This window comes from Arvicanthis niloticus, chromosome 16, assembly GCF_011762505.2.
Source record: "Arvicanthis niloticus isolate mArvNil1 chromosome 16, mArvNil1.pat.X, whole genome shotgun sequence".
Classification (NCBI taxonomy): domain Eukaryota; kingdom Metazoa; phylum Chordata; class Mammalia; order Rodentia; family Muridae; genus Arvicanthis; species Arvicanthis niloticus.
The window spans coordinates 70,404,337-70,417,546 of NC_047673.1; the positions used below are offsets into that span (position 1 = coordinate 70,404,337).

The 13,210-nt window shown below is 41.5% G+C and overlaps 1 protein-coding gene across 1 annotated transcript in view; it reads left to right on the forward strand.

Annotated features, from left to right (window-relative positions):
• The window catches only part of Lin9 (lin-9 DREAM MuvB core complex component), a 46,505-nt gene that overhangs the window by 26,115 nt on the left and 7,180 nt on the right, over window positions 1-13,210 (forward strand). The window contains exons 9-12 of the mRNA XM_034519799.2: window positions 466-585; window positions 809-910; window positions 4,105-4,185; window positions 11,286-11,411. Of these exons, the coding sequence (XP_034375690.1) occupies window positions 466-585; window positions 809-910; window positions 4,105-4,185; window positions 11,286-11,411 (429 nt within the window). The remainder of the gene's footprint in view (window positions 1-465; window positions 586-808; window positions 911-4,104; window positions 4,186-11,285; window positions 11,412-13,210) is intronic.

Below are 13,210 nucleotides of genomic sequence, written 5' to 3' on the forward strand. Positions count from 1 at the left end.
TTCACACTTAAATTTGTGAGTGTGCTTTGGGTGTGGATTGAATCCAAGGTTAGTGATCATTGAATCACTGAGCTACATCTCCAGTCTGACACGATAGATAGATAGATAGATAGATAGATAGATAGATAGATAGATAGATAGATAAGTGCTGGAGATACAGCTCAATGAATACTTGCCTTGCATGTTAAAGACCCTATAGACGCCAGGCAGTGGAGGTGCACGCCTTTAATCCCAGCACTTGGGAGGCAGAGGCAGGCGGATTTCTGAGTTCCAGGCCAGCCTGGTTTACAGAGTGAGTTTCAGGACAGCCAGGGCTATACAGAGAAACCCTGTCTCGAAAAACCAAAAAAAAAAAAAAGATCCTATAGACTTTTTAAGGCTATAACTGCAATCTGAACTGATTTAAGTTGATATATAGTGCTTATAAATTCTCTTAAGTTTTATGGTTCTTCTCTTCTTTCAAAGAGTAATGAGCCTCATGAGACAATGCCAATTGCTGCCTTTGGACAAAAACAGCGGCCTTCTCGTTTTTTTATGACCCCCCCACGGTTACATTATACCCCTCCTCTCCAGTCACCAATTACAGTAAGTAATACAGAAACTGTGTTCTCATGGAGCACACATTACAACTACTTCAGCTTGAGCTGCCTATATTATATTGAACTAATTGGCAGATATTAAATAAGCAAATAGTTTTTCCAATTCTGAAAATAGTTTTTTCATTACTGGTTTTTAATGTAATTTTATTAAACAGAACTTTCACTTTAAAAATACAATCAATGATTAGATGATTCCTTCTGACTCTCAGGATGGTGATCCTTTACTAGGACAGTCACCTTGGAGAAGTAAAATTTCTGGCTCTGACACGGAGACGTTAGGAGGCTTTCCAGTGGAATTCCTTATCCAGGTGGTAAGTTGCTTGGAAACTGAGTTGTTAAGGTTGGAGTCTTTCTGTGGGTCAAACATTTTTACATATTATTCTTTCAACCACTGTGTGGGTTTTCAGGACTCTTCTATTTCCAGCACATTCTTAAAACAAAGTTATAATACCCCAAAATAATTTGAGTTGTTGCTTTTTTTTTAGGTAAGAAATTACTGTTTATTTACTAAGTACTTAGGGATTAGACACTAAAAAAGCTAAGTCTAAATTACAGAAGCAGTGTATGTAACAGTCTTTCTGAATAGTCTGACTTTTAAAAATGTAATGAGTTAGTTTGTTTGTGTGTGTGTTTGTTTTTCTGGAGATAGGGTCTCACTGTGTAGCTCTGGCTGTCCTAGAACTTACTATATAGACCGAGCTGGCCTGGAATTTACAGAGATCTGCCTGCCTCTGCCTCTGCCTCTGCCTCTGCCTCTGCCTCTGCCTCTGCCTCTGCCTCTGCCTCTGCCTCTCTGCCTCTGCCTCTCTGCCTCTGCCTCTCTGCCTCTGCCTCTCTGCCTCTGCCTCTCTGCCTCTGCCTCTCTGCCTCTGCCTCTCTGCCTCTGCCTCTCTGCCTCTGCCTCTCTGCCTCTGCCTCTCTGCCTCTGCCTCTCTGCCTCTGCCTCTCTGCCTCTGCCTCTCTGCCTCTGCCTCTCTGCCTCTGCCTCTCTGCCTCTGCCTCTCTGCCTCTGCCTCTCTGCCTCTGCCTCTCTGCCTCTGCCTCTCTGCCTCTGCCTCTCTGCCTCTGCCTCTCTGCCTCTGCCTCTCTGCCTCTGCCTCTCTGCCTCTGCCTCTCTGCCTCTGCCTCTCTGCCTCTGCCTCTCTGCCTCTGCCTCTCTGCCTCTGCCTCTCTGCCTCTGCCTCTCTGCCTCTGCCTCTCTGCCTCTGCCTCTCTGCCTCTGCCTCTCTGCCTCTGCCTCTCTGCCTCTGCCTCTCTGCCTCTGCCTCTCTGCCTCTGCCTCTGCCTCTGCCTCTGCCTCTGCCTGTGCTGGGAGTAAAGATCTGTGCCACTATGCTTGGTATGTGTGGTTGCTTTTGAAAATTAGAGTAAATAAGGGCAGATAAAAGAAGCAAGCCTGAGAAGCTGAGCAGGGAGCTTCGAGTTCACAGCCAGCCCAAGCTAATCATAGCAAACGCTTGACGCGGGCAGAAGACGAAATGAGAGAGTCATAGTCTAGGAGGCTGGAAAGATGGGGCAGTCAGTGGTTAAGAGAACTAACTGCTCTTCCAGAAGACTGGGGTTCAAATTCCCAGCATCCACATGACAGCCCACAACTATCTGTAACTCCAAGATCTAACACCCTCATCCAGACATATATACAGGCAAATCACAATGTACATAAAAATAAATTATTTTTAAAAATCATAGTCTAGTATTATTTTGAGGGTTCTTTCCCTTTTTGAAAATAATATAATAATAATATAATAATAGTCTAAAATGGTCTTTTTTAAAAAAAATTTTTTTTCTCTTTTTTTGAGCTGAGCAATGGTGGCACATGCCTTTAATCCTGGCACTCTAGAGGCTGAGGCAGATAGATCTTTGTGAGTTCAAGGCCAGCTTGGCCTACAGAGAGAGCTCTAGGACAGCCAGGGCTATACAGAGAAATCTGTCTTGAAAAAACAAACAAACTACATACACATTATTTGTTGAGATTATAAAACAATTAAATTATCTTCTCCTTCCCTTGTCTCCGTTCAAGCCCTTTCATGTACCCCTCCTGCCCGCGCTCAAATTCATAGCCTCTTTACCTTTAATTGCTGCTGCTGTGTGTGTGTGTTCCCAAACATATGAATGCAACCTACTAATTGGTATAATGCTACTTGTTTGTGATTATTAGGGCTGACCATTGGTGTTGGACAACCGCCAGTTGCTGTAATTATTTAATACCCAATTAATATAAACTTCTATACTTCTATACTATATAGCTTCTATATAGAACCTCTTTGAATCTCTCCCGCCCAGCATCCCTTAGCTGCCCGGAGCCCTTTGTTCCACATCAGCATGTCTGCTGGTGTGTTCCTGGCTCCAGTTTGGGCAGCCATGCTGTTGAGACACCATGCATAAGGCTTCCCTGGCATTTCTAGGCTACACAGTATCATAGCAAACTTCCTGCTTCTCTATCGCCTCTCTGCCACTCTGCAGTGATCCCTGACCATTATGTGCAAGAGTTGTGTTGTAATGTATCAATTGGGACTGAACTTGACAACTGTGCATCCTAATTGGTTGTGGTTTTCTGTGAGAAGTGAGAGCTACATTCACTGTGGGTATAAGGATAAATATTTAGAATGTAGTTAGGGATTAAGCTGGTTTAGTAAAGTGATTGTAGGTTCCCCTTCAAGACCCATGACTTCACTAGTCCTAAAATAAAGTCTTTATTTATAAGAGTACTTAGAATATAATCCATTGAAATATTCAGTATTTACACTTTAGGTTAATATTTCAATGGCATTTTATCTGCATGTGCATAGAGTTTTATATTAATTGCATATTAAATAATTAGTCTTGCAGTATGCTTTTTGGCTTACAGGGTAGATCAGCTATTTTTATATGAAGGGTTAAAAATATGAAGTCTGGCCGGGCAGTGGTGGTGCGAGCCTTTAATCCCAGCACTTGGGAGACAGAAGCAGGCGGATTTCTGAGTTCGAGGCCAGCCTGGTCTACAGAATGAGTTCCAGGACAGCCAGGGCTATACAGAGAAGCCTTGTCTTGAAAAACAAAATAAAAATTAAAAAAAAGAAAGAAAAAAACAAACAAAACCCAGTTGGTTCTCTCCTTCCAACATGGGGGAATGAGACTCAGGTGGTCAGGCTTGTTAGCACACGCCTTTATTATCCTCTGAGCCATCCCACCGCCTCTAATTACAGTCAGCTTTAAAATAATCTTTTCTTAGGTTGTGTTTTGAGTCAGGGTCTCATTATGTAGACTAGGCTGGCCTACAACTTGCTGTGTAGCCTCAGATGGCCTCTAACTTATGATCCTCCTGCTTTAGTACCCTGAGTGCTGAAGTTGAATATATGTTCTGTGCTGAGTTTACAGTATTCTTGCTCACAGGTACAAAATAAAGTGCTTTGCCATACTGAGGCATAAAATGTACCATTAGGACATCTGTGTGAAAACTAGAAATTTGATATACTCAAATGTCTCTATTTATACATTTCTAATAGATTTCTCTTTCTGTCTACAGACTAAGTTATCAAAAATTCTCATGATTAAAAAAGAACATATCAAGAAATTAAGGGAAATGAACACAGAAGCAGAAAAGCTGGTAAGGATTTAAGGATTTATTTCCCTTGTTTACTTGTCTAATTGTTTTTATTTTTTTATTTTTTTATTTTTGATTTTTTTAATACTTTCTGAGAAAAAAAAAAAAAAAACTTCGAGGCTTGTTTGTTTTTATTTAAGACCAGGTTTTGCTGTGTCTCTGGCTGGCCTGAAATGGACTGTATAGACCAGGCTGGCTTCCAACTTGTGGCAGTCATCCTGCATTTGCCTCCTGGTGCTGGGTCCACAGGCTTGTGCCACCACATCTGGTTGCAATAAATCTTACTTTAAATCATTATTTTATTTTACTTTTTTTTTTTTTTTTAAGTATATTGAATACATGCTACTAATTCAGGAATGGGATACAGTACCTTACTCATTAGACCACTGACTACACAGTTGCATAGGATTAACGATGGCCGAACTTCCTGAGTCATTTATATAAGTATAGAATTCCTATCACTGATTAATACATTTCACTAAGCAAGTTTTAATGACAGCTTTCTAAAAGTGCTTCAGAATAAGGTACTGAGTTGTCATGTTTAAGGTAACTTGACAGAGATTTTATTATCCAGGTAAGTCCAAAAAACTGAGTCAGTTTTATTTGTAAGAAAGAATTAGTGGAGGTTTGGGGTTTTTAAAGATTCATTTTATTTATCTGTCTGTACCTGTGTAAATGTGTGCTATATGCATACATACAGATATCCCTGTAGGAGCCATGTGTGCTATATGCATACATACAGATATCCCTGTAGGAGCCATGTGTGCTATATGCACACATACAGATATCCCTGTAGGAGCCATGTGTGCTATATGCATACATACAGATAACCCTGTAGGAGCCATGTGTGCTATATGCATACATACAGATATCCCTGTAGGAGCCATGTGTGCTATATGCATACATACAGATATCCCTGTAGGAGCCATGTGTGCTATATGCATACATACAGATAACCCTGTAGGAGCCATGTGTGCTATATGCATACATACAGATAACCCTGTAGGAGCCATGTGTGCTATATGCATACATACAGATAACCCTGTAGGAGCCATGTGTGCTATATGCATACATACAGATATCCCTGTAGGAGCCATGTGTGCTATATGCATACATACAGATATCCCTGTAGGAGCCATGTGTGCTATATGCATACATACAGATAACCCTGTAGGAGCCATGTGTGCTATATGCATACATACAGATATCCCTGTAGGAGCCATGTGTGCTATATGCATACATACAGATATCCCTGTAGGAGCCATGTGTACTGTTAGTTCCTGAGCCATCTCTCCAGCCCCTTTGAAACTATTTACATTAAATCATTCTTTAAAATTAACTCTCGGGTATGGAGAGATGGCCCAGCGGTTAAGAGCACTGACTGCTCTTTCAGAGGTCCTGAGTTCAATTTCTAGCAACCACATGGTGTCTCATAACCATCTCTAACAGGATCTAATGCTTTCTTCTGGTGTACATAAAGACAGCATACTCATATACATGAAACAAATAAATAAATCTTAAAAAAATAAAAGTGACTCTCATTATAAACCACACTGGTCTCAAACTCAGAGATTTACCTGCCTCTGCCTCTCAAGTGCTTGGACTAAAGATATGAGCAACGAGAGCCAGCAAGATTGTTTTCTTATCAAGGTATCTTTTAAAGATAAACCTGGGGCTTCAGGTATAATTCAGTGGGATCTGGCTTCAAGCCATAGCTGAAATAGGTGGATAGATGTTCAGTCCCTAATGTGGATGGATGGATGGATGGATGGATGGATGGATGGATGGATGGATGGATGGATGGATAAATGAATGGATAAACTATAACAGACTCAGATGTACAAGATAAAGGAAGGCAAGAGGTAGTCAATTGTTGTGGACTAGTATGTTTCCAAAATACCCTCATGTAAGGAAAAAGCTATCATCTGAATTGTTCAAAAGACGAGGGCCAATCAATAACTGCAGAGGTTTTTATTTTTGTTTTTAAGTTATTGGGAACTACTAAGACTATCAAAGATATATTCAAGGTGTTTTTTTTTTTTTTTTCTTTCCTTTTCTGTAAAATTCTGTAAACTAGCTAAACAGTTGTAGCACACACCGTTAATCACAGCACTCTGGAGACAGAGGCAGGTGGATCTGAGTCTGAGGCTAGCCTGGTCTACCAAGTGAGTTACAGGACAGCCATGGCTACACAGAGAAGCCCTGTTCTAACTTCAGGTGTCTTAATATTAACTGGTAGTATCACTAACTAGTAGTGTTTTTATCTACCCTTTCTAGTCTCTACATTCATAAATATTTAAGTTAAAAGCTAGTTTATGTTTTTATTTTACCAAATAATTTGAGTATTTCACTATTTTTCACCTCTAAGGATTGGACATATCACTTTGTTCAAAGTATATTAGTCTGTTAAAATTCCTTGTCACCCAGAAAAAACAAACTTGGTTTGTGTTGTCTGTCTGTGCACATGGATGTACAGGTGCATATATGTACACATATGTACACTAGTGTTTATATGTACACTAGTGTTTGGAGACCAGAGGTGAGTGTCAGGTGTCTTCTTCAGTCACTCTCTGCTGGAGTGTATGTCTGCTCTCTTAGTGAACCTGGAGCTCATGGTCTCAGGTAGGCTGGCTAATTCCAGGAACCACCTCTCTGCCTACCCAGTGCTGCCTTACAAGCAGTGTGTGTGCTGGAGTTATACATTCAGGTCCTTATTCTTATACAGTAAGCCTTTACCCAGTGAGCCATCATCTTCCTAAACCCACAAACATTGTATGAAGTTTTTCAGAGTATAGCTTTGAAGTAGATTTTTTTTTTTTTTGGATCAAATTAAATAGTACTGGTAAGTTAGTAAAACTTTGAGTTTCTTAACATCAGTATGTCTTTTCTATTTTAGATTATTCAAATATTCCTTAGCATATTAAATGACCCATGTGGGGCTGTAGAGATGACTGAGTGATTAGGAACACTGGCTGCTCCTCCGGAGGATTTGGGTTTGATCCCCAACACTCATACAGTGCTTCACAGCCTTCTGTAGCTCTAGTTCCTAGGGACCTGACACCCTCTTCTGACCTTCCTGGTCACCAGGCACACACATGGTACACACAGATGAGCCACAGTGGGAGAGCAGCTCAAAACTACAGAATTGACAGGAGACAGACTTACTGAAACAGACCTGTGTCTAGACACATGAACTCATGAAGAGCAGCAGTGAAAGAGAGCTTTGAAACAGTGAGTTCGAGTTAACTGGATATCAGAACAGAGTTTAGGGAGTTCAGCCACTACTTTATATCCCATAGACAAAATGACTGGAGATTTAAACCAGAAATGGAAAGCCAAGCTATGAAAATGTAAGAGTATCTCTGTTGATTGCAAGACACAAGGACAGAAACTAAAAGGCACATGGTGGCTCACAACCATCTGTAATGAGATCTGATGCCCTCATATGGGTATCTGAAGACAGCTACAGTGTACTTATATATAATAAATAAATTAAAAAAAAAAAAAAAAGAAAAAGTGTGCAGCCCAGCAGACATCACGAAGGAGGGTTGAACGGACAGCAAGTTTTACCCAGAAAGATATTCCAAAGTACCTCCAAAAATTCTTTAAAAATATTCAACTTTGGTGGCTGGGGAGATGGCTCAGTGGTTAAGATCACTGACTGCTCTTCCAGAGGTCCTGAGTTCAATTTCCAGCAACCACATGGTGGCTCACAACCATCTGTAATGAGATCTGATGCACTCTTCTGGTGTGTCTGAAGAGAGAGACAGCGTACTCATGTACATTAAATAAATAAATCTTTAAAAAAAAAAAAAAAAACAACAACTCTGCAACTAAGTGTGGGAGCACACACCTATAATAAAAGCACTTGGGAAGTGGAGGCAGGAGGGTTGTGAGTTCAGAGCCCACCGGGGTTATAGAAAACTGATGCTCAACTGTGTTAATGATCAGGGTAACGTGAGTACACAGGTACCATTCACACTTTTAAGGTTTGATTTTATGTGTATGTGATTTGTTAGCATGTATGTTTTTAAAGACTAATACCGAAGATGGGTGAAAATTTTACAAGTTAAAACTTTCTATTCTACAACTCAGGATGATTCTGTCCACTGAAAAAAGCCATATATGTGTGCCATGTCCTCGGCAGCAGTGTCGATATTAAATTAGAGACAGCCCAGATACCAGCAAGTAGAACAGCGTGGCTGTGTGTCACTGGCTCTTATAAAGAGTACTGTATAGCAGCAGGTGACCTAATATGTATATTTGCAGTGGGAGGGATAAACTCACCAGTGGTGGCTTAGCCCCAGTTCTAGTACTTAGGAGGGAGAGAACTGAGGGTCACTGTAGATCCCAGGCCAGCCTGGTTTATATAATGAACCTCCTGACTATCCAGAACTACATATCAAGATGCTTTCTAAAAAAAAAAAAAAAAAAAAAACCAAATAATATATTGTTTTATCATATCTTATAAAACAAAGTTAATACAAAACTGTGAATTTGTGGCAATAGCGTCTTTGGAAAGAGAAGATAAAAATACCACAGGTAGGGCTATGGTATATGGTATATGGTTCTTGTAATTGGCCTAGGTGGGATTTCCTACTATTACCTTACCTAATCTTCCCACACCCACCCCTTGGTTTTTCGAGACAGGGTTTCTCTGTGTAGCTCTGGCTGTCCTAGAACTTGCTCTGTAGACCAGGCTGGCCTCAAACTCACAGAGATCCAACTGTCTCTGCCTCTAGAACGCTAGGACTAAAGGCATACGCGGCTGCCACCACCTAGCTAATTTCCCTACTTTTGTTGAGACGGAATTGATGCTCAATCAGCTGTACTTGCATGAAGTTTATAATTCGATCATATGCCTGTGAAACCACTACCATATGCTCTGCTAGAAAAGAAAAGTATTTCCTGCTATTCTGAAATCTCTTTTGGTAATCTCTCTCTGACTTCTAGGCAGCCGTTGATATGCTGTCTGACATGACGGGTTAGGATTAGCTTATATTTTCTAGACAATTGTATAAATAGAATCATACAGTCTATATGAGCTCTTTTTATGCCTGGTTTTCACATAACAAGTTTGATACACATACTTAATGACAGGATTCAGAATACACAGTTGTTTTTTACCCTCAGTGCTAATGATCAAATCCGGGCCTTGGGCTTGCACCACGGGCCTCACCTCCTTCATGATGTGCACACTCACCCATGCATTTATACACGAGCACTTGGATCTGCCCCAGTTTTCAGTCTCTATAAAATGGCTGTGAACACTGGTATACAGATCTCTGTATAGACAGCTGTTTTTATTTCTCTTGGCATGTTTATGATAGATAAGTGTTGAGCTTTTTACAAATTTGTATTTTTATACAGGTGTGTTTACTATGCAGTAATCTATTGAACTGTATATGTTTGTGTAATTTTATATTAAAACTTTAGTTAAAACAAAGATGTTAACAAACAAGATGATAACTGTTGGGTACTCAGGGAGCAAAAGTAGGCAGACCTCATGAGTGAAGGCTGGCCTGGTGTGTACAGCAGATTCCAGGCCAGCCAGGGTCATATGGTGAGACTGTATCAAAAACAAAACTAGTTTTTCCTCCATACTGGGAATTGAACCTAGGCCCTCACACGTGCAGCCAGCACTCTGTTACTGGCTGCACCCCACCACCCCAGCCTTATGACATGACCTTTTCTAGCATGAAGTTATGAACCTGTGTGACTTCACTCTAGCATTTAGGAAGTTCATATATAGCCTGACAGCTAGTTCTTCTCCACTTACTTAACCTGTTATTTGACATGTTATGTTACAGTGGTCCCCTTTGTTCCTCTGGTACCATCTTCCGGCTCCCCATGGGGACTGCCACATGTGGTGCAGAGACATACTTGTAGTCAAAACACCCATACGCACAAAAAAATAAAAGTCTCAGAAAACTTACCATGGTATGTGAAGAATGCTTATACAAGTCTGGTGGTTAGTGTGCAAGGAAGTGTTCATAAGTTGTTCAGTGAGAAGGAAGACAAGCTACTGGTCTCCTAGAAGGCAACTTGCCATATCAATAGCCACAAACCTACTTCTGGATTGTCTGTATTACCCTGTTCCTGTGACGATCATCATGACCAAGCTGACTTCCAGAAGAAGGGGTTTGTCTGGGTTTATGGCTCTGGAGGAGTAAGAGCTCATCTTGGTGGCAGGAGCAGGAAGCTGAGAGCTCTCATCCTCAACCATAATATGAAGTAGAGAAAGCTGGCTGCAAGTGTCCTGGAGTCTCAAAGGCTACCTCCAGTGTCATATTTCTTCATCAAGGTTGTACCTCCTAAACTTTCCCAGTGAGTTCCACCAGTATTCAAACATCTGAGCCCATGGGGGACATCCTCATTCAAACTACTACATTCTACTCTCCCCACACCCATTGGCTTGTGGCCATATCAATACAAAATGAATTTAGACCAACTTCAAAGGTCCCTGTAGGCTTTCACAGTCTCAACACTATTTCAGAGTCCAAAGTCTCTTGAAACTCAAGACAATCTCTTAATTATAACCTCCTGTAAAATCAAAAAAGCAAATTGTATATTTTCTATGAGGGCATAGTGTAGAAATACTGGATCAAAGTAAGCCTGGAACCTGAGGGCAAACACCGAATCCTGGAGTTCGTCTCTGATGTCAAAAGTGTGTTTGCTTCATTTAAGTTTTCTGTATATACAATCTCTACTGAACGACGCAAGTGGGTCGGAGAGAGATGGCTGGGTGGCTAAGAGAGCCTGAGGGCAGTCCCTAGCACTCACATTGAGCAGCCCGCTACCACCTATAACTCCAGCTCTAGGACAAGCCTATACTTATGACCTCCAGGGGCTGGCATTTACACGTACATACACACTCTCCCCTAACTTAATCAAGTAAAAGGAAAAGAGTGAGTAGCAGACATTATGCATTCCTAAGAGCCAGGACAATCTCCTCGTAATGTTGGAGCCATTACCAGGGAAGACCAGTATCATTGACTGTGGACTGGTGTAATGACCTGCTGGCTGTTTTAGATCTCATTAGATTATGGAAATTGCATTGTTAACAAGACAAAACCTTATCAAGGTCTGTTTTTTCATGTCAGAAATCATATTCCATGCCCATTGGCATTGAATTTCAACGGAGATATGCAACAATTGTTCTGGAGCTTGAGCAGTTGAACAAGGACCTAAACAAAGTTCTGCATAAAGTTCAGCAGTATTGCTATGAGGTAGGTGATTTATATTGTTTTCATTGGTTTTGTTTGTTTGTTTGTTTGAGACGCAGTCTCACTTTGTAGCTATGGCTGTTCTGGAACTTGCTCTGGAGACCAGGCTGGCCTCCAACTCAGAAATCCACCTGCCTCTGCCTCCTAGTGCTGGGATTAAAGGCCTGTGCCATGATGCACGGCCTCATTTGTATTGTTTTCCCTCCATGTTTTGTTATCTGAAGCTTAATGATTCCCCTTCACCTTTTACAGGCTCGAGTTCAACCAGTATCTGTAAAAGGCCTTTTATCAGAACTGTAATTTGCATATATATTTGCTCATATCAGTATTAAAAGAGTATTTTACAGACAGTAAATTATCAATTTTCAATTACTAACTTACAAATGATACTGTTCTATCAAAAAAAGGCTTAGAACTAAAAATCCAGAAAAATAATTATCTTTTGTGTTTCGATGGTGCCTGTGTGCGTGTGTGCATGTGTGCACGCACATTTATGTTCCTTTGTTGGGGGCAGGTACATATGGTGCCAGAGTCAGCAGTCAGTTTCAGGTGTCATTGCTCAGGAACTGTCGACCTTGTTTTATCACACAGGGTCTCACTGAGACCCAGGGCTCACTAATTAAGTGTTTCTGCCTCTCCAGTGCTGGGATTGCAAGCACAAACTGTCAGGCCTGCTCTTTACCTGGGTGCTAAGGGTCAAACTCAGGTATTCATGTTGCCCTGCTAGTACTTCATCTACCATTTCCTCAGTCCTTTATTTGGTTTTTTGAAACAGACTAGTCTGTGTTAGCCTTGAACTCATAATTCTTCTGCCTCACCCTCCTCTAGCCCAAGTGCTAGAATTGCAGACATGCAGTATTGCACCTGCCAGAACAATTACTCTTAGCTCCACTGTAGAAGAATTTTAATCCAGCAACGTGGCTGCTCCAGCAGGGAAAACATCCAAAGACCTGGGTCTAAGTGGTCCAGCGGGCTACACCTGAGCACACACCTTTAGCGGGGTACACCTGAGCACATACCTTTAGCGGGGTACACCTGAGCACACACCTTTAGCGGGGTACACCTGAGCACATACCTTTAGCGGGGTACACCTGAGCACACACCTTTAGCGGGGTACACCTGAGCACATACCTTTAGCGGGATACACCTGAGCACATACCTTTAGCCCAGTGAGGTAAGGGGAGTTTGAAAGTGACTACTAATTGAGGGTCAGACAAATCAGAAAGATTTGACAGAATGAGTCAGAGATGGGATAAGTCCAACTCTCACAAGAACAGACAGAAAGAGAGGAGACGGAAGAGCAGAGCAAAGTGTGTGCCATGGTCAGTCATTTGGGAGTCAGTTGAGTTCAGTGCAGTGGAGTTGAGTTCGTTCATGACTTTGTGCAGTTCTGTGCAAGTCAGCAGTAGCAGTTTTTAGCAGGACAGTTTTACAGAGACAGGTTGCAAGCGAAGACAGGAGGAGCCAGAAGATTACGACAGATTGTCAGAGTTAGTTTAAGACCAAACAGAGCAATTCAGTCAAAGCCGAGAGAAGCCAGATTAAATCAGTCAAGGAGTTTGAACCAGAACAGCTGAGTTAAACTAGCCAGCTAGAGTTCAGAAAAAACTAGAAAGGGTGAGCTTATTTAGCAGAAAGTCTGGGAGGCTGAAACATTGTAGGCCTAGGTTAGTAGCAGACAGGGGCTAGACGCTGAAGCCTTCGAGGTTGGACTTGCCGACGTGAAGAGCACATGGAAGCTAGAAGGTAGTCCAGGTGAGAAATGCTCAGAGCTCCGCCCAGGCCATGTCTAACTTCATCTG